A 27430-nucleotide genomic window follows, 5' to 3' on the forward strand; every position below is an offset into this window, starting at 1 on the left:
GTTTAATTTTTTCTTCTTCCAGTTCTGCTGATGAAAGTTAGGGCTTCACACATGCTAGGCAAGTGCTCTACCACTGAGCTGCCTTTCCCTGCCACCAGACCAACTCAGTTTTCATAATAATTCTATAACAACATATTGGTATTATTCCTGCTTCCTATACAAAGAAATTGATAAGAAGAAAAACTCTCCCTAGGCTGCACAGTTGGAACTGGGAGTATATATGCCAGCTGTCCAGCCTGGCACACAGACACAGAGCTGCTACATCACACTGCTTCTCTTCAGCAAAAGAAACGTACTATTCATTAACACACATTGGAACTGGCCATGAGGGTGGATAAAACATTATGATGCTAGTTTACATTTTTTAATGATTTGGAGTATTATAAGGTTGTATTTTGAGACTTTGTACAAATTGCACATTTGCTCATAAATTTTCAGTGACTTTACATCATACTGCAATATAAATCAAATCAAACTGTTACAGGTTCCGTATGAGGTGTCCCCCCAAATTCATATGTGAAACAATGCAAGAAAGTTTAGAAGTGAAATGATTGGATTATGAGAACCTTAACCTAAAGAGTGGGTTAATCTGCTGATAGGGTTTAACTGGGTGGTAAGTGTAGGCAGGTAGGGTGTGGCTGGAGGAGGTATATCACCTGGTTGTGCATTGGGGTATATATTTTGCCCCTGATGAGCAGAGCTCTTTCTTCTTCCTTGTTACCACATTCTGAACTGCTTTTCTCTGTCATGCTCTTCCATCTTGATGTTCTGCCTCCTCACTTTGGATCCTGAGGAATGGAGTAGGTCATCTATGGACTGAGACCTCTGAAACTGTGAACCCCAAATAAACTTTTCTAGAATTGTTCCTGTCCCGTTTTTCAGTCACAACAGTGAAATAATTTCTAAGATTTTGTACTTATGCAACATAATTTATAATAGTGCTATTAATTGAATGAAGGATGAGGGGGAAATTAGGTGATGAAATGCCCTTTTTGCAGATTTATGGATCTGGAGTTAGATGACAGTTGCCAGTTAGAAGATAAAGATAGATGGTTGAAGGAAGAAGTCCATACTTAGGATCTTCTCTTACTGTTGGTTTGTAGCCCTGAATAAGAGAAATCAGGAGTGTATGTGGAATGTCAGAAAATAGAGAAAGCAAGGTGGGTGAGATGACTTCAAAACTGGGATCAAGGCAAAATGAAGAGATTCTTCTATTCCACAAGCCCACTTACTAATGGGTCTAACTGTAACCCTGAATCCAGTAAAATAATGCAAGATTAAGGAAAAAAATTAGTGTAAAACAGTTGACTTGTGTACATTGGCTGTTCCTTTTTTTTTTTTTTTTTTTGACTTAGCATCTATAATGAATGCATAATGTAAAAAATGTATTTATTTACTTTTAAATTTTTAATTCAATATATCCAGGGAACCAGATATACATGTAAGTGAAAATGAATCTTCTCAAGTGAATGATTTTGAATTTAAGCATGATAAATAACCAGTACTAACTATTATTCATTTAAATTGAAGTCTTTTATTTTAAATATTCACATTACAGGAATTCATTAGGCCTGAATAAAACATTATTTACACATCCAAGTGCTAAGTCAATGAGGTACTTACAATGAATATAGGAAATATGACTAAAGAAAGATATTTTTTTTCTTACACACAACAGGCTCAAATTCTTTTAAATGACTATTTCAGCCTTGGTATCAGCACACATTGCAGTAGTCACTATTTAGTGCTAACCAAAATTTCACAAAATTATAGCAGTCACACCATATATTTATAAGCCCAGAAAGACATCAGTGAGCAGGAATCTATACTGGGATGTCATTTGTAAATGAAGGAACTTTCAAATGGCATCTCTAGTTTAATTTGTGGAAAGCACAATTTCTCCAAGTAGCAAAATATACAGATTTCCTATGGCATCTTGCCTTTCATGGCTTATTAAAACAAGTGCTTAGCTGCCATAAAGTGGTTATTTACAGGATGAGTCAATGAAGGAAGTGATGTGGTATCAAACTAAGAGCCCAGATCAATGTTGCTGAATGTCACTCACAACAGCTCGGATGGTGTAGTTGGCCTTCACATTGCTAGGACTGGCAGCTCATTATTTGAATTAATGCTTTACTCCAAGGATACAGCAAGTTTCAATGACATGATTTTCACTTGGAATAGTAGCTAGAATCAACCTTTCTTACCATTATATTAACTTCACTGAAGCTTTTAAAATTGAACTCAAAGGAACCAATCTTCTATAAATAAATAAATAAATAAATGTATAAATAGGATCCCACTGTTTTAATAACCTAGCAATGAAATTACCTTCCAACAGTGTAAATGCTTATCTTGGTGTTTTAAATTACCAAAAGCTATGTTTTAGCCTTGACATACTATGATCAATGACTAATTTCATCTGGGGAAGGGGTGGTTGGCCTACACATAGTTCCCATTTGAAATTAAGACCTTCCAAAAGCACAAGCATGTTTTCTAAAAAACAGTCAAATTAACACACACACACACACAACCTAAAACACCCTTCTTTTTATAAAAATGTTTTTTAGTTGTTGACGGACTCTATTTTATTTCTTTATATGTGGTGCTGAGAATCAAACCCAGTGCCTCACACATGCTAGGCAAGTGCTCTTCCACTGAGCCACAACCCGAGCCCTTCTTTTAATGGAATGATCCTTGTAATTTTCAAAGACTACTATCAATTATTAGCATGTAAAGGTATGTTGCCATAGCCAAAATTCATATTCTTTATACATTTTAAAAATCACTCAAGTTATTAAGAAAAAAAGCTAGGGTCACCATTTTTATCCCCTGCCAATTACACCGATTGGCTCTCTATACTGCCTGCTGTTTTATGTTATTGCCCTAATTAGTATTGTGCAAACCTCACCTTAAACACTTTTCCCTCTTGGCAGTAGTACTGATTTTGGCAGTGTAAAATAAAAACATTTTTAAAAATACACCATTCTTGATTATAGACAAAGCTGCCAGAATATTTTGTTCATAGAATGAAACTGGTAAAAATAATTTTTTAACATCTTCATGCTTTATAATACTGTTTCTGTGTTATAAATCGTATTATTTACCAATAAATGATTTTATTTGTTCAATTTTATTGCCAATAAGTCCAGGAAGAAACTTTTTGGGAAAATTTGCATGATATGATGTAAAGTTAGGAAAAAAAAAAAGAAGCCAAAGCAGCATTGTCTATTGGCTCATTATCACTAAGAATAACATTTTCATTTTACTGAATGTTTCAGAAGGACTTGAAAGGATGTGAATCATGCACACAGATTGAAACGAAGCCTGTGTGTGAGTTGGCAGTGTAAATCCCCCATCCCAAAGATGCATGATTCACCAATTGCATGCTTATATATTTTACCTAATACAAACACAATCTTAATATTGTCATATAATATTTAACATCTTATTTCAAACATGCATTGGCTACTAAAATAAGATTTTAAAGAAAAGTTGATGTTTGATATAAAATAAACATGTTTTTTCAAGTGTGGAAAAATACTCTACAAAAAAATAAGTACAAAAGTGATATCTGATCAATGTATGATTTTATCTATAAAAATTCAGATGACTAATTAGTGTGCTTACAACAACCCTATCACATCTGCATCACAATGATACACCCACAGAAAGTTAATGGCATTAAACAACTATTAGCATAATGCAATTAAATTCTTATCAGAAATAACAGGAACCTATAAACTGTACATTTGGCATTAGGTTTCAGGGTATTTTTTAAGAGTTTTTTTGTATATGACAATACAATAGTGCAAAATTACATTAATGAAACATACAATTACAATCCAAATTGTTTATGGATAACTGACCCTTACAATTCACATAGGGGGTAGTATTGGCACATTTTGTTCCACCATGGTCATTCTGACCTTTATTACTTGAGTGTAAGTAAGTCCTTTAATTCAAAGTCACACTTGAACTACTGATAAAAGATATGGGCATATGTGCATCTGTATGTGTGATCTTGAGGGCATGAACTCAAGAGGAAGCCTGCAAAGTTCCCACTCTTCATTCGCAGAGCTTCATTGCAGCTTTCTTCCTCAGCAACACTCTAATAAAAGATCAGTGAGAAATTAGCTGTGAAATTCAGTCCACCGTTTCTCATCTCCTGCAGAACAGTGACATGGCCACACGGAAGGGAGCAGAAGGAAGGAAAAGTCTAGAAGAATATGTAGCAGCCCGTATAATCAAACCAGGATTTCCAATTAATAAAACTTTATGAAGAGCTCTCAGGTGATTCTATCGGACAATTCATCTCTCTTGGTATACTGCTGAAAAATCTGTTGCTCAGAAATTACACAATAGATTATGAAAACTAGAACTTGTCTCAGATCCTTAGTTCATTACAATTTTTGTTGTTTCTTGTTGACACTTTTCTCCTTTCTGAAGCTTTGTGAACCTAATTTTAGATATAGACTTGTTGACTCTACTTTTTCTATTTTCCTATATTCACATGTTGTTTTAGATTAAGAATAAACCACATTATTACAGTGAAGATAATTAATAATTTCATTCAACAATTTTGGTCAGTTGCATTTCTGCAAGCAAATATTACTTCTTACCATTATCTCACACATGGTTTAATCCTAGGGACTCTACAGAAATCTTATTTTTTATATTGTCAACATTACTCCATTGTCTCTTACTCCTTCCAAATAACACTTAAAAGAGAGAAAGCATATGAATTAACATCATTTTTGAGGGCTGCCATCATGATAATAGTTCTAAAGACTTAAATTTTTATTTAAGGATAAAATTCATCAATATTTTCACTACTTTTTTCCTATCTTTTTTTTAATGGCATTTAGTGTATCCTGCCTTCCAGAGCACTCATTGATTTGACTGTAGATCATCTATAAGCTGAAATATGTTTTCTTTTTTTCTAAGTAAACTCCTGGTGTAATGTATAATTTTTGTTCTTTATTTTTAAATAAAGCATATATATATATATATATATTTTTTTTTTTTTTTTTTTTTGCTAAATCATTTGTTTTCTAAAACACAGACTGCTTCAAGTTTATACAGATATTAAATCCGATATTCTTGATTTGCTCAGGGCTCTTGAAGAAGAAACTGTGTGAGAGTTGTGGTCTCATTATAAGTCCCTGGTGTCCTGTACCCCACCACAAAGGAACTCTCCTTTGGCAATCTCAAGTTGAATAAAGATGGCATCTTTAGTCTTATCTCGACTGGGAGACTGAGGTGTCTAATGAGGCCAGCGTGAGATCTGGGATGCCCTGTTGTAAGTCTGGCAGCACATATTTCTTATATAATGAATAGTCCTGGGTTGTTAATTGAGTCTTTGGGTACCATTTCTGCTAAGCCTGCTTTTCTATCTCTTGCACTCTCATTAATCAAAACAGAATAGAGCCACAGATAGAAAAGCTACCACACTTAATATACCTCTACAATTTCATCCTGTAGATATCACCCTTACTACTTTTCAGATAAAATTCACTCGCATTTGTCTTTCACAAAGAAATTCCAGCAAGCTCTAATTTAATATGCTTTACATTCATAATTAAATCAAAATATTTGTTTGCCAGAGACTTTTTAAAAATTCAATTTTTGAACTTTTCTAACATTATGACAGAAATAGTAAACATTTCTGTTGTTCTTTAGAGAAACACAATTAGGAATTATGTAAAATACTATTTTGAATGTTATTCATTTTTTCATTTATTAAATTAAAAAAGTTTTTTAAGTCAACCTTTTAGTTTTAGCCTAGTTCAACTTAAAAATTGTGCACATGAAAGGTTGAGATTTTTCATGTTGAAACTCTATTTATTACGCAATTATCAATTAGAGTAGTCTTAATCACAATCTGGCTAAGAACTATTTTATTTCTGCAACACTAAACAAATACAATCATGTTTATGGAATTTATACTTTTAGAGTTTAAAAGTAAATTTTGGCTCTTTTGACTTCTTTTCTTTTTGTACTAGGAATTGAACCCCGGATTGCTTAAACACAGTCACATCCCCAGCCCTTTTTTATATTTTATCTAGACAGGATCTCACTGAGTTGCTTAGGGCTTTGCTTAATTGCTGAGGCTGGCTTTGAACGTCGATCCTCCTGCCTCAACCTCCCCAGCTGCTAGGATTACAGGTGTGCACCACTGTGCACAGGGGCTTTTTGTCTTTATTAACTTTAGGAAAAGTAGATGGAGACTTGATTCACTTTTCTATTGATCATTATTTATTTACATGTCTGTGGACAGCTGAAATGAAGACAAGTTGTTGGATATTTCTAAGGCCTATTTCTTTTCAAATTTTTTTTATTATTTCACTTTAGTTATACATGACAATAAAATTCATTTTGACATAATTATAAAGCATGGAATATAATTTTTCTAATTCAGTCCCCATTGTTTCTCTTTCCTACTAATCTAGAGATCTTTCTGCTATTAACTTATAATTTTTTTTAAAATTAGTGTCTTATGTATATACTTGATAGTGAGATTCACTGTGGTATATTCATATACGTACATAGGAAATTTAGACCAGATTAGGCCTATTTCTTTACCAGAAAATGATTGCCAAGAATTTTCCTACTATTCTATTCTATGACTTCAGCTATACCAATTAATAAAAAGTTTGACTGTTAATTTACTGATTGCTGAAAACAGTGTGGGAAAATTAGGCCTGCTTGAGTTCTGATTGTTTTAAGAAATGGTGTATGTGTTTAGTAATGCAAATAATGCCTATTCACTACTGCTGCCAGCCTCACACCCTTCCATTACTTATTAATTATAGAATACGTGAATAAATGCTTCCACACTATGTTTCCTTTCTGAAGATATTCCTTTGGCTCAATTTTCAGTCTTTCTTATAAGTTGCCTGCTTAACATCTTTAGAGTTTAGCACTGAAACTGAGGATATAGTTTTGGATTCCTCACAATTATCTTTTATAAAAATAAAAATGAAAGATGATAGACCTGGTGATTCAGATCAGTGATAGAGTGCTTGCCTAGCATGAACAAGGTCCTGGGTTGTATCAATAATAATCAATAATAATAATAAAAATAATATCTAATCATTCAAAAATAATTTCATCTGTTTTACAAAGAACACATCAAGAGTATGCTACCTCCACTTTACAGATGCAAAATCTGAGACTAAGACAATTCGAATAACTTGCACATAGCTAGAGAATGGCAAAACCATGATGCAATTCTAAATCTGTGTTCATCAAAAATCTGTATGCTCTAACTCATTGTCATACCCTAATTGCAATTTTTCTTTCTATCTATCAATTAAGGACTTTGGAACCCAGTCTCTTAAATATAAGCAATGGATAAGGAGATCACAGAATCAAGAGATTTGGTACCTTCAAAGAGTCATAGTAATTGTCCAGTCCAGTATTTTGTGTTGTAAAATATAAACATGCTGTTAGAAACCCAAAAAGAGAAGGATGTGTGTGTGTGTGTGTGTGTGTGTGTGTGTGTGTGTATTTTTTTTTCCTTTCTTAACAAACCCTCCAGGCTGAGAACTGCCCATGAATAGAGTAATGGCTCCCAAAGGTGACCCCCACCGTCAGTATTACCTATGGCTTCCTTACAACACTGCCTTCTAGGTCTTCCTCAAACCAATTCCATCTGATCTCTAGAGATGCTGCTTGAGCTCTAGCAATTTTAAAGACTCTCCAGATGATTTTGGTATGCATCCAGGTTTAAGAACTACTGTTATCAGCCACTCACAATTTGGAAGGATGTCTGGAAACTGTAAATAACCTGCCCCAGATCACAGAATTAGTTGATGTGTTCCATGCTCATGCATGAATTATTAGACATAAAGAATGTTCTGGATGTAGAATGCAGTCCTTAAAACTGCCAGCTCAGCAGAACTGGATATATTTTTAAAGTACAGATACCAGGTCCCATCTCTTACCCAGAGTATCAAAAAGTGTGTATTATAAATAATATTTTAAATGATTCATATGCAGCTGATCCAGGAAGTTCTTAAGACATATATGTGTGTTTGAGAATGACTGGTTTATGATAGGTAAGATGGTTCAGTAACTATATAGTAGGCACAGGATAATTTAGGAAATGTATTAATAACATGTTTTTTGTTTCCCCACTACTTATTTGAAGAGGTTCCAACTGTGTGGGCCTATAGGGCCCAAGAATCAGTAAATCAGTATTGCTAGTAGTCACCTCTGGTGACACTAAGTCAGAAGACCTAGGAACCATGCTTTGAGTAATACTGACAGAAGGCAACAGACACTGGACAGAGGTTCTTTTTAAATTGAAGTATTTTCAAAGAAAATCAAATGCATGAACATATATTAATTGTGAGTTAACAAAAGTAAGTAAGCTAACTCAAATTATACTATATTATTGTCATTGAGAGGACAAATTTTGTGCATCAATAAATACTTTAGATTATTATAATAAGAATTTGGGTATTGGTACTGATACTTGGTATGAACCCAAAATATTTTAAAATAAATCCCAGCATATGGTTGGTTTTCTTCAAACAATTAAGTTTTCAGTGAATAGCGAGTTACAAAAGACCTGGGTAGGTAATTACAGGGAGGAAGAAGATAAAGGAGGAAGTTTAGTTAAGTGTGAGCACTTGCTATATTCCACACTCCAGTAAAGAAGCAAAATTATGGTTTTTTTTCCACATATTAATTTAAACAATCAGTTTCATGCTTTAACTGCTTATACAGAGAAATAAGAAGGAAGTCTCTTAGGAATGTTTAGGTCCAAAAATTATTTTCAGATGGTCATCAAAATTTCATTTTCAAATTCGTGCATAAATCAGTTTAGATCTTAGATTAGAGAGCAATAATGCTAGACAGAACCATACAAACAAAAAGGTCCAGAGAGGTTAAGTGGCTTCCTCAAAATTGCAATTAGTTGAACCCAGAGTAGCATTATTCATATTTATGATTTAGCAGACTATCTTTCATTTAGGTTCTGTTAAATGTTTTTTTATAAAGTTCTTATGAATATGGATGCATTTAATATGAATAACAGAGAAGGAGTCATTTGGATAGTAGTGGAGCTTGCCCACTTACAAAATGCTACAGAGTCTTTGGATGTGAGACATCTGGAGAAACAAAATCATCTTAATTGATTGATGTTTGTAATACAACAGAATGCAGTTAGGGAGTTAGGAAGGAAATAAACTGTATTTCTCTCCCTGTGTAGTTCAGTAATAAATATCTGCCCTTCACAGTGCTTGCATTTTATATTCTTAAATACTCATTTTCTTTTCTATTAGAAACAGTTGGTATGTTATTAATATTTGAATAGAATGCTACAAGTTCCAAATCCTATTTAATATTTCTTGCAATGTTACTTCTTTTGGAGTCTTAGAATGTAGTAAGAAAGGAAGTACAATCGGTACCAATAAACTGGTACTGTTACTAAATTTTAAAAATATTTTTATGATCATGAATGATATTTATTTGTTCATTCAACAAGTATTTGTTGAGATCCTCCTCTGTAATACACACCATGCTAATCTTTTAGATTCTGAAAGGTTTTATTTAACAGCTTAATTATAATTTGTCAGGAAGTTCCCCTAAATGAGATCAGAGTTTAAAGGAACTCAAAGATATGATCAAGCATGAGGTAATAATGGAAGGACCTAAAACTTGTTTGGGAAACATTAATTAATGCAAAATCACTTTCCAGGCCATCGCCTTAAGAATCATGGAATCTAGTTTGAGATAGGCCAAAAATTTTTCTATTATTTTCATATTTAATCTTCAACTGGAGGCAAGAATTTAGTCTCAGTAAATAATTTCTAAATATTCTGTGACATTTTACCTCAAATAATATGAAATATTTTGAAGTTTCATTTCTGCACATTATAGGATTATCAGGAACTTTATAGTAAACATAAAAATTTTAAGTTGATATTGGTTTCCCAAAAAGATAATTTTTCTGTTTCTACTTCATATTGTCAAATTTATGGCTGATATAAAATATGTGACTATCATAGTTTTTCCCTCTCACAGTGTAATACTGTATGATATGAACAATTCAATATATATTCTTATTAGCAAAACCCATAATAAATAAATTTTATATATTCTTACTAATAAAATATTTAATAATTAATACTTAAATATTCAGACCATTGATGGTAATAGCTTTTTGATATTTTGAAATAAAACATTTTAAATGACCTGTTCTGTTTTTATATCTATAATATATCACTGGGCAAAATTACTTGTTTTTTTATCCATCCATAAGGCGATTTTGTTGAATCAATAAGTATTTTACATGAGATATCCTTAGGAAGAATTGTAATCCACAGGATTTATTAAAGAGTGGTTGAGAATCATGTACCTTTTGATGGTTGCATTTCACTTAAATACAATGAGAGCCCATTTTCATATATTAAAGCTCAATTCCTAAAATATTTAAACCAGAAAGAAATGCTAGCAAGTTTCATCTTTTATTTACTGTATACCTTCAAAAAATGAAGTTCTTTTACACAATATACCATCCTGTAGTCCCTAAACAATTCCAACAGACATTCACATATATAGGCATTGAGACATACTTCTATGATAAGGTGGGAGTGCAAAGATCATAATTATGATCGCGTTCACATGCCTCTGTGTATGTGTGTGTGTGTGTGCATGTGCGTGTGCCTATCTTGAATAACTAATATCTCTGGATCAAATTAGTTCACATATAAAAAGAAGAAATAGGTTTATAAACATTACTATAAGTTTATCCTGCCTGAAAACTCACAGATCAGTGGATCCCCAAGTGAAGGCTTCATTCATTTTGGCACTTCAAATTTAAAAAAAAATTATTATTATGGGACTTGGTAAGGGGTTTGCGTATGCAGATGCACCAGTTAAACACTTATTGTCTTGGCTTAGTTCATATTATCAGCATATAATTATAGTCATAAAATATAAAGAATAAAAGAAGGAGCTCAGTTTCCTAGTCAACAGTAGAGGCAACTTCACTCGTGTTTCAAGTACTTAAAATAATCAGCATTCACTTTAGCAATGGCAGGTTGAAGTGACCTTGAAAGCTTTTCAGCTTTCAGAGAAAGCTGGGACTTTCTAAATGTATTAGCATTTTCTTTAGATCCCTCTTCTCTATAACTATAAATGACAAATAAATGTACACGTACAAATTTGACTATTTTAACAATAAAATAAATGTAAGTGGATGTCTTGACTAATAAGTCATACATGCAAACATGCTGGGTTTTTTTTTTTTATAATAAAGAGAACTACATGGAAAAAAGAGGTAACATAAAGGAAACCAAATGAGTAGACAAAGTCTTCAGCTGAGAAATATGTCATGCTACTAAACAATTGGGAAACTTTGCTAATGCGTTTTTTTGTTTTTTTTTTTTTTTTTTTTTTTTTTTTTTTTTTTCATTAACTCAACAGTGAACCACATAAACTCTGTTGAGAGTAGTATGTGCATAAACAGACTCAGGCTGGAATTGAAAGGAAACTTTCCTTTGTCTCTCTGCTTGTGAGTTCCTTAAGGCAAATAGTACCCTTTTCATCTTCCTGTGGTGATGTGGGGACTGCCTGACACCAAGTACCTATTTATTCACTTGTAGCTAAAGAAATAAACCTGAGAAAGAAAAGATCCTCTCTTCAATGCAAGCAACTTCCTTTGCTCAAATCCTTGCAATGCAAGGAAGAGTCATTCTCTTCATAAAGCAGTTTTGATTGTTGGGCATACTTCCTTCTTACTGAATTGAAATTTGTCTCTATTTTCTATCAGGTGTATAAAATTGGGGGTTGAATGCTGATACCAACATGCAGAAAGACTACTAAAATAAGGCACAAATACATCAATGTGGATGCCATCAGAATAATCTAATTCATTTTATGATTTTTGGTTATAGTGGAATAAAATCACTGGATATTCCTTTGTAGAATGCTTTCCTTGAAGAATCTTTAGCATTTACTATTCTTAACCACTATTTCTGCTTATATCTAGCTCTTCCTTTCTCTAACACTATGGGGGAGAAATGCTATAGGCAGATGGAAGTTCAGTGATAAATTCTCCAAAAAATTTAGTGTCATAGTAGGTTTATGTTGGTTCTAGAAAACCATGAAGATTCTAGTCATATGTGCTATGTATGAACAATTACTAAAATGGTATATAAAACATTATCTCCATAAATTAGTACCACTAGGCTAGAACTGTCACTTCATTGAAACAAACAAAAATTTCCCCATAACTTTCAATGCTATTTATTTCTTCATTTAACAAATATGCAAAAAGATCCTACTCTGTGTTAGCAATGTGTGTTTCCTATAGATCCTCATTTTATTATATTTACCCACTTATACTTCATACATTGATGATAGTTTATTTAGATTCTCTTAAGTGATAGAACAGATATTTCAAATGTTATATTTGTTTATTTGTCCATATGGTAAAATAAAACTGTTTTAAATATTTGGGTTTCTGAAAAATATTTTAAACTTATAAGTAATTAAAAATTAAACATGAATAGTACCATTTATGAGTGCAATATATCTATAGCTACCTGTTTCTTTGTTACTTGCTATATTTTAAAAATAAGTGTTATTAGGATTGGGAAGAGCACTATCCTAGATTTTCTTAAGTGTTATTAGGATTATTTCCCAGGTACTGAAAATCACAACAAATCTGACATTTGAAAATTCTTGAGCACTTTAAGTTAAGATCATGAAAACAGGTGGTTGCATTTGTCAGTCAACTTAATGAAAATAAAATTGAGGTCCAACAGCTCCCTGAATAGAACAGTTCTGCTTCAAATCTTTCTTATTCAATATGTGAATAATTTTTCTTTCACAAATGCCCCAAACAGGTAAACATTGATCAAATAGACAGTTACATACTTTGTTCAACTCTGAAGTCACAGAGGTTATAATTCAATTATAGTACATTCTTCCTTTGTTAACATTATGCAAACTTAGAACTAGAGATTATAATATTTAGAAAAATCTTTCATATTTTAAGATGTGCATCTTAATTTCCCAAAATGATTAAAGAGCTGATCAGTGTAAAAAGAATAATCAAATCATAAACATATTATAGACTACTACAAAAATATGAAAAAGAATGTTTATAAATGATAGTGAAGAATAAATTATTTTTTCAGTGCACATAATTAAGTATATACAAGATAATTTAAAACCAAATGGAATGATAGCTAATGCTGAGCTCTTAAAAATCTTCATCAAAATATACATGTTACCCAAGAGAAAGTGATAAAAATAAGTTGTGACATGAAAACAGTGTTGTTTTTCTTCTTATCCTCAAAATTTGGATGATATCTCATCAAAATATTTTACTAAATATGCAGATGATGGAAAAACTTTAATTCCAAAACCATTTCTCTAAATTACCAACGGATTTGTATTCTTGATGCCTTTTTACGTGATCACAAGCCAAGCATGCATGTGATTCCCAAAATCGTGGAAGATTTACAGTGAAATCTTTCCTCCAGTTAAAGTAACTAAGGTATAACTTATTGTTTTTGTCGACTTCCTTCAGATACTTTGCTAGCTCACTGGGAGAGTTATAATCTTCCACATGAATGAATGAATCTGCTGGAATATAATTCTCATAGTTTTCCCTAGATGGTCCCAGAACAACAGGTACAGAGCCAGCCAAAAAAGCATTGTAGAGCTTTTCTGTGATGTAATCTTTGTGGATTGAGTTTTCAAAAGACAGATAAAATTTACAAGTAGAGATGGTAGGAATCAAATTTTTATCATTCACATATTCTCCAAATGCTTGCCCATAGGTGTGGATTTCAATACTTTTGCTTAGCTCATTGTAATACTTGACCCTGGCATGCTCAGGGTTCCAGTTACTTACAACCCAACACACCAACTTCTCTTTGCTTGGCACTTCAAACACGAAGGGGTTTGTGCTCACCGTCAAGAAGCCATAAGGCACTTGGATATCTGAGTCACGACGGTATGTTAGAGTCAGGTTGAACAAATGCTCAATACCACTCTTCTGGGGAGTATGAGTTGGTGATTCCAAATTCATCCAAATCCATTTCTGGAAGGGTGGTCTAGCCTGCTGAGGTAAATTAGTCAGATCCCAACTGATGTCTCGGTGATGTATCAGGACTGCATGAGATTTGTTGTACAGTGAACGGTCTGTTGTGAGATGACATCCTTGGATGTTGAACATTGCTTGGCAGGATGTAAGGTCAAAGGTTTGCCCAAATGGCCACACCCACACCAGAATAGTAGTTTCATTAAAATAATCAGTTTTGGTGGAGAAGAAATTTTTCATTTTTAGCACTGAGCTGGCAGACTCCATTGGACTGAAAATCCAGCTGTTGGTGGGCTTGATGTAAATAAGCAGACATGCCATGAAGCAGCCCAAGATAATGCAGACAATTAAAAATGGGCGGAGAATTCCTTTGGATGTTGATGTCATAATTTTTTCTGTGGAACAGAGAAAGATAGGGGAGGGTTAATGCAAGGATAAAAGAGGTACTTATAAAAATGATTGAAGAGAAAGAGGTGGTACATTATAAAATAATCACAAAATCAACTGCTTTTCCTTTTCAGTGTTATCAAACCATTCAGAGAAAAAGCTTTCATTTAAGCAAAGAAATTAATTTTAAACAGAAGTTTTCCAGAAACTCTTCTCTACAAGTAATGAATCATAATTTGTTCTAAATATATCAGCGTATCTTCAAACCGAGTTACATTTTCTTCAGTGTCACCCCTATCTGTTCTATTTTTACTTGCTTGTAGAAAACTGGTACAATATAGACTGTCATCATGAAAGCCATGACTAAAATTTTTAATATTTTGATACTCCCTCATATTTGTGAACATTTATCACTTGATAGAGTCACTTATTTGCTACCATGTTGAGATTATAATATAACTTTTTAGTTCAGATGGAATGCAATAGGAAACTGGACTTTTAAAAGGAAAAAGTGATGATTTTTTTTTTTTTTTTTGCCTATGCAAGTTTATCTTTGCTGTTCACAAATGCATTAGAATGGTAATGTGATTTTAAATGACAACCCTTGACTTGACATCTTATTTTTTAACCTTATAATACCTTCATTATTTTTTATCTTAGAAATACTTTGTTGTTTTTATTTTTACTTATATCTTTTTCTTGAAAAATTATGTACATATACGTATTAATAATTCTTTAGTGGATCCAGAATCTACCAGATTATAATAACTAAATGCTCTATTGGCATTAGAACAGCGATCTCTTTTATGTAGTATCAAGGTATTTAAAAGGTTTTCTTTGTGTGGGAGATTCAAGATAGTGGATTAGAGGAGGACTGGATTTCCATTTGATCCAGGGTTTAGGATTTAAGCAGCAAGAGGACTGCTTCACAGTCAGGTAGGTTGAAGAGGGAATTCAGAAACTCTTAGAAACCAAGAAATTCTGATGCACTGAACAAAGGGCAAGAAAGTGTAAAGCTGGTGGTGGCAGTGGCAGCACATTGGTTCAATGCGTCGGGGGCAGAGAATGCAGAGAGAAACACAATGTAAAAATTTGACATGGAAACACCTGTAGAATAGAAAAGCAAACAACTTAGCTGAACCAAAGATTGCACAGTGAACATTTGAAAGATGTTCTCTGATTCTCAACTGGCCAGTGAAGAGTGGAGGAAGGGAGACATTTTGAATAGGCCACACTGTGGCTTTTGCTGCTGCAAGAGTCCATGACATCACAGCAAATATTTCCATACTGTCCCAGCAAGTGCCTAGAGTGTATCTAGCAGACGGTGATTGAAACAGGCACAGAGAAAATTGTACCCAGGGAATTCAAACCAGAGACAGGGACTGGGGAGCAACTTGCTTTCCCTTTAGGACCAGTTGAAGAGGGTCAGGAAAACAACAGGTGGGTGTGATTACACTCACTACTGATTCTGGAAAGCCACATCGGTGGTGGGTGGACTGTGTGATACCTGTGCAGGGTTGTTTCTCCTGCTCTACTAGTAGACTTCCTGAGAGGCCCCTCAGAACCAGGTGTTCAAATGGGCATTTGCCCATCTCTAGGGGTGTGTTAATTTAATCTCTTCAGAGTAGATACCATCCAATGAAATCCCCAGTGCCTGATTAGAGCTAAGCCCCAGACTTCAGACCTTCCCATTTAGAACTCTGCAGCAGCCCCATCCTGGGAGTGAGCAGATCTGTTCTGTCTGGACAAAATTCCAATTGACACTACCTCCTCTCTCACTATGGTTGCAGATCATTCTGTCTGGCAGTTCAGTGGGTAACACAAGAAGAAGGGTTTAACAACCCCCAACCTTGGCTCTCTATAAAGAGTACATAGCCCAAGAAGAAACAGAAAGGACAATCTTGTATAGGCAGTGAACATCCATCCTTCATGACAAGGTTGACCACCTCAGAAAATACAGTTCTTCCATTTTTCATTAAGAATTTCCTTTCCTCCTCCTCCTTCCTCTTAGTGTTCTTGCTGTGCTGTTGACTCACAGCTGTACATACTTGTTTACTTTTTTCTTATTCATCATGTTTTAAACATTTATTATTTTTTGTTTTGTCCTTTGAAGGTTAGAGTTTGTTAGTTTGTTTCTTTTTCTCTTCATTTCCTCCATCAAATTCTCATTTGCTCTATTTTGTTTTCTTTTTTCTTCTTTATAGCTATTACTGACTACATCTCTTCTGCTTTCTATCTATTCACATTTTGAATATTCTAAACTTCTTTTTTCTTCTGATCATATTTTCTTTTAATGAACTGCATTTTTGCCATCTTTTAGAACTATTTGATGGATATAATTCTGCCCTGCCATTCAGGTTGTAATTATTAGTACAGTGGATGACAAAGTTGACACCTGCTGTTTACTTTTATCCAGTTCATGATTATTTATTGTTGTTGCTTTTTGCAGTTTCTGACCCCACCATTTTTGTTGTTGAGATAATTAGAGTTGTAGATGCTGTAGAAGGCAACAGGTATATACTTTAATGCTGTATGTTGTTCACTATTCTTGTTGCTGTTGTTTGCTTCCCCCTGCTATGTGAGTTGCTGGGAATTGACTGAGACACTGCAAGAGCACGGGTACAGATTCTGATGCTGAGTTACACCAAAACCCAGAAAAGAGACAGTACACCTTGCTCATACACTAATTATGCTCAAACCTCAATGATACTAATGATATTGAAGGGATAGTGACCCCATACCAATGACCAGGCCTCAAGTAGAAACAGCTAGGGGGACCCCCAGGTCCTACTCATGGACATCCACTTCAACAGCGAAAACAAAATTAACATGAAGACCATGGATGCCACACCTGCAAAGGGCTCAATCTAGATTTCTCCCATGACCCTTTAGAATATACAGATTTCTTTTTTTGGGAGGGGGTACCCAGGCTTGAACTCGGGGTACTCAACCACTGAACTACATCCCCAACCCCATTTTATATTTTTTTTTAGAGACCGGGTCTTATTGAATTGCTTAGCACTTCACTGTTTATGAGACTGGCTTTGAACTCGCGATCCTCCGGCCTCAGCCTTTGGAGCTGCTAGGAGTACAGGTATGCGGCACCGTGCCCAGCTTAGAATATACAGATTTCTTAAGTGACAAAAAGAATCACAGAAGCACCTCACATACTCTGCTGTATACAACACAATTGTCAGATCAACAAGAAGTACCCTACTTTTAAAGACCTACAGGGAAAGTTGGGTCCCAAGCTTTGACACAATATTCACTATCAAACTACACTTAACATCAACAAAGAACTAACAGGGAAACTACTACAAAACCTTGTGGGACACATCAAGAAAAGTACAGACCAACATCCCTGATGAAGTTAGAAGCAAAAATCCTCAATAAAATATTAGAGAATTATAATCAACAATATTTTCAGAAAATTATGCAATATAACCAAGTTGGTTTCATTCCAGGGTAGTAAGACTGGGTTAGCATAAGAAAATCAATAAATGTAATTCATCACATAAATATAATTAAGGACAAAAATCATATATTCATCTCAATATATACAGAGAAAGCTTTTGACAAAATTCAGCACTCATTCATAATAAAAAACTGAAGAAACTAGGGGTACAAAGAATTTACCTAAATAATAAAGTCTATACGTGATAAACCCAAAACTAATATCACAGTGAGTGAGGAATAACTGAAAATACTCATTTAAAAATCTTGAACAACACAAGAATGTCTGTTTTCACTAACTTGATTCAATATAGAACTAGCAATTCTAGCCAGAGCAATTAGGCAAGAAAGGTAATAAAAGGAATAAAATAGGAAAGGATGAAGTTGAATTATTACTGTTTGCAGATGATCTGATTCTATGCTCAGAAGATCACAAAAAGGTCCAGCAGCAGTTTATTAGAGCTAATAAGCAAATTCAGCACAATAGCAAATTATAAAGTCAACATACATAAATCAATAGCTTACTTATACACTCAAAATGAACTGGCTAAGAATTAAATCAGGAAAACAATGCAATTCACACAAGCCTGAAAAAAAAAAAAATACAAATAAATCTAACCAAGGAGGAGAAAGATCTCTACAATGAAAGCTATAAAACACTGAAGAAAGAAATTCAGTAAAACATATGAAGATAGAAAGAACTCTCACATTCATGGAATAAGCAGAATTAATAATTTTCAAAATGATTATATTACCAAAAGCAAGATATAGATTCAATGCAATTCCCATCAAAATACCAATGGCATTCTTCACAGAACTAGAGAAAAACTGTTCTAAAATGCACTTGAACGAACAAAAAGCCCAAATAATCCTCAGCCAAAACAGTTCTCAGCCACAAAAGCAATGCTGGAGCCATTACAATACCTGGCTTCAATTATACTACAGAGCCATAATAACCAACACTGCATGGTATTGGCATACAGACACATAGTACAAAAGAACAGATTAGAAGACACAGAGGCAAACCCACACAGATATAGTCATTTGATCCTTTTAAAATATGCCAAAAATATATGCCAGCAAAAAACCCTTTTAACAAATGATGCTGGGAAATCTGTATGTAGAGTAATGAGACTAGATACTATATTAGTATATATCTTTCCCTACACAAAAGTCAAATCAAAATGGATTAAGTACCTGGAAATTAGGCTAGAAACTTTGTAACTCCTGGAAGAAAATATAGGGTCAACACTCCAACATATAGATTCAGGCAATGAATTCCCTAAAAAGACTCCTAAAGCTCAGGAAATAACATGAAGACTCCTAAACCTCAGGAATAATAAGATAAAATGGTATTAAATTAAAATCCTTCTGAACAGCAAAGGAAATGATCAAGATTGTGAAGAGAGAAACTAAAAAATGGGAAAAAAATCTTTGGTGTCTATTCTTCTCACAGAATTAATATCCAGAATATACAAAGAACTCAAAAAACTTGCCACCCAAAACCATATAACCCAATTAATAAATGGGCAAATGACTGAAACAGACACTTCTCAAAAGAAAAAATTTAAAATGCTCAACTAATATATGAAAAACTGTTCAACATCTTTAGCAATTAGGAGAATGCAAATCAAAACCACACTAAGATTTCATCTCACTATAGTTGAGATAAGGTTTTCCCCCTTTGATATTCATTCCTCTTTATGAATATAAACACATACATATGACATGTAATATATTTGCAAAATATAAATTTTAATAAATTTCTTATTGACCCTTTGAAAGCCATATTATTCTTCTCACAAAACAATATAGTCTATCAATTTCAGAATCATTAAAGTATTTCAAAATGTTAATCAAAACTAGCATGGACAATTAGATGTGTAATGTCTAGAAAAAGGGAGAAATTGTCTTCATATAATTACCTAAATTTATGTGAATATTTTAAAAATCATATATATGTTTTTTGTCATGTCACTTTTCTTAAAGCTTATGATATTCTCCAAGTAGTAAAACTTGGTTTTGTGAGTCCAAAAATTCTGGACATTGCATTCTAGAATACCCCTAAAACTGAATTTTTTGAACAAAAGATTAGCTTACTAGTTAGCTGGTAACTTACTAGCTTACTAGTTAGTTCAGTCTTGTAGTCTGTAACAGAAGGGAAAAGAATCATGTTTTAAATATGCCCAGAAATTGTTACTTTATCCTTAAAATACACATAAAATCAGGAAAGATTTATGAAGTAAATCTTAAGTATTTAGATCAAAGTGACACTGCAAGTACTGCATGTTGATCTTCATGATATGTTGTTAAAGCGGTATTTAGAAGGAAATTTATAAGTTTATATAGTTTGGGGAAAATTAATTGGTTAACTCAAGGAGCTAATCAAAGAGCAATGGTAAAAAGCTAAAGAAATAAGAAGGAAGCATTAAGGTAAGGACTTTGAAGTTGAGAATTGAGATTTGAGGCGATTAGTGATGTCACAAACTTTGAAAATACCAATACAAACTTCAGGTAAGGATAATAAAGAAAAAAAAGGACATTTGAGTTAACTATTAAAAAAGATAAATCACTGATTTAACAGATTAAAATAAATGACTATCTTAAATAATTTTATGCTAATAAATTTGAAAGACCTGATGAAATAAATAGTTGTAATTTTGCACAAATGGAAAATACCAATGTGGCTATAAAAGAAAACAAAAATTTCATTTAAACAAATGACACCTAAAGAAATGGGATTCATAAATGACAACTAAAACAAATATTAGAGCAGGAACGTTCTGCAGGATGACATTAAATCAGTGACTTAGAAATATTGCCCAACTTTTTAAAAACAAATATTTTGAGGAAATAGAAAAGAAAGAAGCTTAACTCATGAAGTCAATTACAATCTTATAATCAAAATAAGATACAGAAGTTTTTTCTAAAAAGGCAATTTTAAGCCTCTCCTGGTGGCACCTGCTTATAATCCCAGTCACTCATTAGGTTGAGGCAGAAGTATTGTACTTTTGGAGGTCAGCCTGGGCAACTTTGAGAGAGTCTCAAAATAAAACAGTAAAAAGGCTGCAGATGTAGCTCAGTGGGAGAGTGTCCCTTGGTTCTACAGCAAGCACTGCGAATAAATACACACATAAATACATAAATAGTTAATTTCACTTGCAAATACAGACACACAGATACAAGAAATTTATCAATAAAATGTATTGAAAATTAATCAAGATGCAATTCAAGAGGAGGTTTATGGTAGTTTAATTTGATGCTTCTTTATAAATTTAACTAGTGGAACAATTTCTCCATTCTTTGTAGACCAAGCATTCATAGAAACTTGTAAAACTTACTGGTAGGGTCTCCTTTTATTGGATAAATATTAACATTTAATATGCATGAATTTACTGCCCATTGCAGTGTTTTCTTGCTATGACACTGAAGTCTAATATTTGATAGAAATGCTCTGATTAGAAGTTTCCTTAAATCCTTATGGAATTGAAATGCAATGACAATCGTCTAAATAACAATATGATTTAAAATTATCATTCTATTTAAACTATATACATGAAAAAACTAAAACAGATTTGGAAAAAACTATGCTAAATTATTTTAAAATTTCATCCTTAAAAAGCTATCTGAATAAATGATGTCAACTCAATGCAATCAGACTACAAACAGCAATAGCCACCATATAACAAATGCTTACTCAGCCAGGCCTTGTGCCAAACACTTGGCACACATCATTATTTTTTCATCTTCATACAGCTACTATGAAGAAGGTTTATTTTTTCAATCAATTCTTCACAAATGAGGAAATCGGGTGCCAGAGATATAAATGACTAGGTTAACCATTGAATTATGCTTTCTCTGGCCTTGTACAATCTTCTTTGAACAAATAATACAAATATCAATAATCCATTCACATTTGGTACCTTGAATTTTGTTGTCTGGATTTCCCTTGTTTCTACCCTTTACTCTATAATTAAGGATTACTAATTCATGAGCTCAATTTAGGCCAAATTATCTTAGCAAGATTGGTACCTGACACTGCTGTTGGACTTATTGCCAAACACTCATCTGAGAACTTACTTTTATCTCTCTGTCTCTCTCTCTCTCTCTTCCCCCTCCCACAGCATACCCCCATGTATATCTATTAGCTTGATTATCATATTTCCATTTTATTAATAAAGGAACTGAAGCCCCCAAATTTTAAGTAACTTGCTCAAAATTACAAAGCTAGTAAGTGGTAGAGCACACTTTGAATTTCCAGCCATCTGACTCCAGAGTCTGGGCACTTGATGACTAGGTTTTATGATCACTGATTTCATAAACTGCAGCCAGAGAATGCAAATATCTTAGTAATAATAGAATATCAGCTCCTTGAGAGACTTTGCTTCCTTCACTGTTGTATCCTTACCATTAGAATATAGTAGATACTTAATACATGCTGCATACATTGTAAGAATGAATGGGTAAGTTACTGAATCTCAACTATGTGCAAAATACAGTGTAGGTAACTATATGCACAAAAAATGAACCAAATGAGAATGAATAAATGTGTACTTACTTTCTCTGGGAATTTAACCTCTATTCCTCTGTGGAATAACAGCCATTGAAATTGAGATATAGGTATTCCTAGCACCAGATGAGCAAAATCTCCTATTTTGTATCTCTTTGTCATGTTTCAAAGTTGACATTTACCCTGTATGCATTAGTCCCATAACTTTTTTTAAAAAATTTAGTTAAATGAGGGAGAATTGGTCACCAAGCAGAAAGCAATGTTCTTTCTACTTTGTTTTTCAGTTTTTCTAATTCCTGGATCCTTTGTATTACTTATTTACTCTTTACACCCTCTACCCTTGATTTTTTACTGTGGTCAGAGTCAATTACTCAGCATTAGGGCAGTTACTCAGTAACCCCTGTTTGCAGAGAAATTGTCAAGAAAGTTTGCTTCCTAGAACCAAATTGACACTCTCTTGATGGGAATTGTTTCCTCTGTTCCTCATAACAAAAATCCAGTTAGATACGCAACATGTCTCAAACTGTTAATCAAACCAACCTATTTTTAAAACAGTTTCAGCAGTGTTGCTGTAGTACTCAATAGATGCAGCAATAAATTTATAGCATAAAGCAAATTGTAGCAGTAAACATGATAATTAAAACTTTTTCAATTATTTTTAATACTTGCAGGTATTATGAGAGAATATAGAGATTTTAACATTAAAAATAAGAGAATATTTAGTAAGAAATGTTGCCTGATAAGACTTGGTATTGAAATGATGTAGCTTTCCATTAAGGAACTGTTTCCATTCTTTAAAGATGCTTTAGAATGGAAAAGCATTTGGAATAGAAAAAGGTTAGAGTGTGATTCTCAAAGTCACTGACATGTCAAGGTATTTGGGAGAGAAATGTGAAACCAAGGAGAATAGGAGATTTCTTTGAGGAGTTTAAGTGGTTAAATGGTTTTTTCTTTTCTATCCTTTTTCACAGAGGAGTGTAATCCTTATTTAAAAGGAAAGAATCAGAAGTACACTATATAATACAATTTAATACTTGCCTAAAACCAACATAGAACCAGCCTATTAGGCTTGTAACTTGCCACTTTGGGGCCTTATACCTGTTGGCAGGTATTACTTATGTTTGAACTCACCTCCCCTCTCAGCTGTGAGGTGGAATTGTTAGAGAGTTCTCCTTATGTCTTTAGGAACTCTCAGGTTAATGTGTTTTAAAATCAATGGTAGTGCATTTACTCTCTATTTCTTTATGTGGTGCATGATCAAACCATTCCTGATAAGATGTTTTATCCATAGTGTTATGGTTTGACTGTGAGGTGCCCCCCAAAGGCTCATGTGTAAGACAGTGCAAGAAGATTCAGAGGAGAAATAACCAATCAGTGATTTAAACCCCTGATAAGGATTAACTGAGTAGTAACTGCAGTGGTAGGGTATGGCTGAAAGATGTGGGAATTGGGATATGGCTTTGGGGCACATATTTTGTATCTGGCTAGTGGAGTCTCTCTCTCTCTCTCTCTCTCTCTCTCTCTCTCTCTCTCTCTCTCTCTCTCTCTCTCTCTCTCTCTTTCTCTCCTTCCTGATGATATGAGCTACTTCCCTCTGCCACACTCTTCCACCATGATGTTCCTGTCTCATCTGGAGCCCCGAGGAATGGAGTCAGCTGTCCATGGACTTAGACCTCTGAAACAGTGAGCCTTCAAATAAACCTTTCCTCCTAAAATTGTTCTGGTCAGATTCTTTAGTCACAGCAGCAAAAAAGCTGACTAAACACATAGGGAAAACATGAGAAAGAAATCAGTAAGATCAACTCATACTAACTCCAAATATTAGAAATAAATTATTGATAAATTGAAAGGTGGACTAAAGTTAAAAACAGTTTTAAAAAAGGATGATTACTGCCACATTTGACATTCTTTTTTTTTAAAATAAATACCTGTGATGTGTTTCATATAGTATCTGAATAGCAGTAAGCACTATGTATTTGCTATTATGCTGTTATTCCCCTTTATAGAATCAACAACAGAGTTCTTAGGTGAACCTCTTAGGATAATAATTCTCTTCTGCTTTCTGTACAAACTATCAGCATTTTAAATCACATGCTCATAAAAATTTTCTGTAAGTTCAAAATATAACTCACTATTAATGACTGGATAAAATATAGAGGAAGTGTTCCTAATAAATATAAGCAAGGTTTTCTAATATTTTGTCACTGTAGCCTTTTTTTTTTTTTTTACTTTACTCTATAAGGATATTGTACTAACACATTATGTAGTACAAGTGTTGGTTTTTGCTGCCTGGAAATCACTCCCTCTTCTTCTGCAACCTCCCCAGTTTCCTATTGGAATATTATGTCATCTCTCTTGGATGTAATCTTTGGAATTCTTCCCTTCCCTTACCAAGGTTGAGCAGTGGAGTTGGGTCATTTAAACATCCTCTTGGACTTTAAACTTGAGCAGAAGTATTGAGTATGGAAAATCTTGGAGCTGATTCATCACAGTAGTGTTCCTTAGAAGATAATGTGTAAAATCTGCAGTGTGGTTTCATGGAGCTGCTATGTATCTCACCTTTTTGGACTGAGTTCTCTAGGTAGTCCCTTTAGTTCCATAACCTTCTAATAATGTCATTTTTGTTTACATTAGCTGTAATTGGTTTTACTGCTTGAAACAAACCCAAGTAAAAAGAACTCCATCCCAAATAAGCAGAAAACCCAATTGATATTCTTCCCTCCTCATTTTTTTTTCTTTTCCTCAGGATCCAGATTATATAACCAGAATTCTTCAAAGCAAATCCATAATTATCCAGATTAAAAAAAAAAAAAAAGAAAAAAAAACACTACACAGTATCTGAATTCTCAAAACTGCAAACAAATCATTTCACTTTATATAAACCACCATCCTGACTCCACTGAGAGTTTGGTGGTGTTGTCTAACCTAGAACTATTAGTGATCTGTTTAGGCAGGCTCAGAAAATAACTTATATAATTATTATGTATTAGAATCATCACATTGGGGTTAGGCAAAATTTTGAACACCACATAACTTATGCATAACTTAAATTACCTGGGTTATTTTTTCTCTTTTGGTTATTGGTTTTTGTTGTTGTTTTATTTTGCTTTCATTTCTCCCTACAATTTTTATGCTAAGAACACATACAGGACAAAAAATAAAAGCTTGATTCATTCACTATTATATGTTAAATTATATTCTGCAACTTTATACATTCATCACTTCATTTTCCAAGATTCCTTTGAAACTTCAAATTCTATTGAATCTTCTTGTGGGCGTTCTGGCTCTCAGTTCCCACAATCCTGCCCATTAGATTCTGAGCCAAATGCCTCCTGCCTTGGGAGAGAGGCCATTTACTTTTTGGCAAGAAGACACTGGTTGATCTCTGGAATGCTATCAAATTTGTGTTTTGGAACCTTTCTCAAAGATCCTTGAATGCAATCTCTGGTATTTTCCAGGGTAAACCTTTGCTTTGCTTCCTCACACCCTGGGTAAGTTGCCATCAAGCGTTGCTATCAAGCAATACCAGTTTGGGTCACCAATGTTTTTCCTGAATATTGTTCCAAATACTCTCTAGCACTACCACTCATTCTCTGATTTACTTCTTAGTAGTTTCATGTTTATACAATCTAATGAATGGCCTTTTTGTTGTTGTTGTTGTTTTGCTTTCATTTGTGTCCCAGATATTTTGCTTTTATTGGTGAGAGAACTATCAACTGTTATTTTTCCTGCAATACAAGCTCCTTTATTTTGGGAACTTTCTACATTCACTGTCCTTTAATTTTTTTTTTTCCAATTCAGGGATTAATTTCTTTTAGTTTGATTTTTCATCTGATCTCTCCCCTTTCTATTCAGTCACTAGTTCTTAATTGCTGTCTTTATTCACTGTGGAAACTGTATTTTCCAACTTCATCTGCAGTCAGAGCAATCAAATCTCACATAGCCCAAGTGTAATATGGTTCATGCTCCTCCTGCCCATTGAGAATGTACAGACAGGGCCACGGGGTGTTGTGGTGCCATTTTCCTAGAATAAGCTTTTTGGTGTCCCTTGAGGCCAGCAGTCTTTAATAACTTGGCATCAGTACCAGCATTTGTTGTGATTATTGTCAGGTTGTAGCCCACAGCAACCAATGAAAATCAAACACACACACACCTCTTATTTTGGGCTGATGTATCATTATTCCTTATTATTTCAAAGATGAAAATTCAGTCTCTCCAAATGACAAGTTAGAGCAATTAACTCAGAAGAGTCTCCTTAACAACCCCAGCCCTTTAATATCCATTCTCCATCTTGCACCAAATCTGGCCAATTTTATTGTATATGCAAGTATTCTTTGTATTATTTGACTTCTCTTCATTTCCCTAGGTTAAATATCTATTATCTCTTGTACGGAATGCAGACATTTGTTTCTAAGTGAAAGTTTGGTGGTCACCTGTCATTTACTTTTGATCTTTTTCAATTTGTTCACAGTGCTGACCAATGGTCCTGAAAGTGTGGCCCACAGACCAGCAGCATCAACACCAGCATTGCTCAGACTCAGAAAACCATACCCCAATGAAAACCTTAGAAACAAAAGTTCGTTCTCACCCCCTTTCTTCTCTTTCCTTGTTCACCTTTCTTCCCCTCCCCACTCCCAAGGAGAGTCATAGAATTTCTCTTCCTCAAGGCAGGAAATAAGATCAGAACCTCTTTGTTTCTAAGCAAGCCATAAAGGTCAAAAATATTATTCCAATCTCCCTCTGTCTTTCTGTCTTGCAGATGGCAATAAAGAAGTTTTCTGACTTACCTTGTCTTATAGTAGATCACAAGATCTCCGTTTCAGGTGTCCTGCCCCATTCTGGAGAGGACGGAACCCTGCACAGTGAGGCTAAGAAGAATCTGAACAGACAGGCCTTTCCGGGCTCCCATTCAGTCTATTAGCATAGGGTCATACCTTTTTTGTCCAATCATATTTCTACACCGATATCCATATTTCATTTAACCAAGGTATAAAAATGGATAGCTTATCTTA

At 33.9% G+C, this 27430-nt stretch overlaps 1 protein-coding gene across 2 annotated transcripts in view; it reads right to left on the bottom strand.

Annotated features, from left to right (window-relative positions):
• Positions 1–6192: 6192 nt before the first annotated feature.
• The window catches only part of FUT9 (fucosyltransferase 9), a 187677-nt gene continuing 166439 nt past the window's right edge, over positions 6193–27430 (bottom strand). For both annotated transcript variants that reach the window (XM_079147134.1, XM_079147135.1), the window contains exon 3: positions 6193–14463. In XM_079147134.1, the coding sequence (XP_079003260.1) occupies positions 13376–14455 (1080 nt within the window). In that variant the 5' untranslated portion in view covers positions 14456–14463 and the 3' untranslated portion in view covers positions 6193–13375. The remainder of the gene's footprint in view (positions 14464–27430) is intronic.

Source organism: Sciurus vulgaris (assembly GCF_902686455.1).
Source record: "Sciurus vulgaris genome assembly, chromosome: 7".
Taxonomy (NCBI): Eukaryota; Metazoa; Chordata; class Mammalia; order Rodentia; family Sciuridae; genus Sciurus; species Sciurus vulgaris.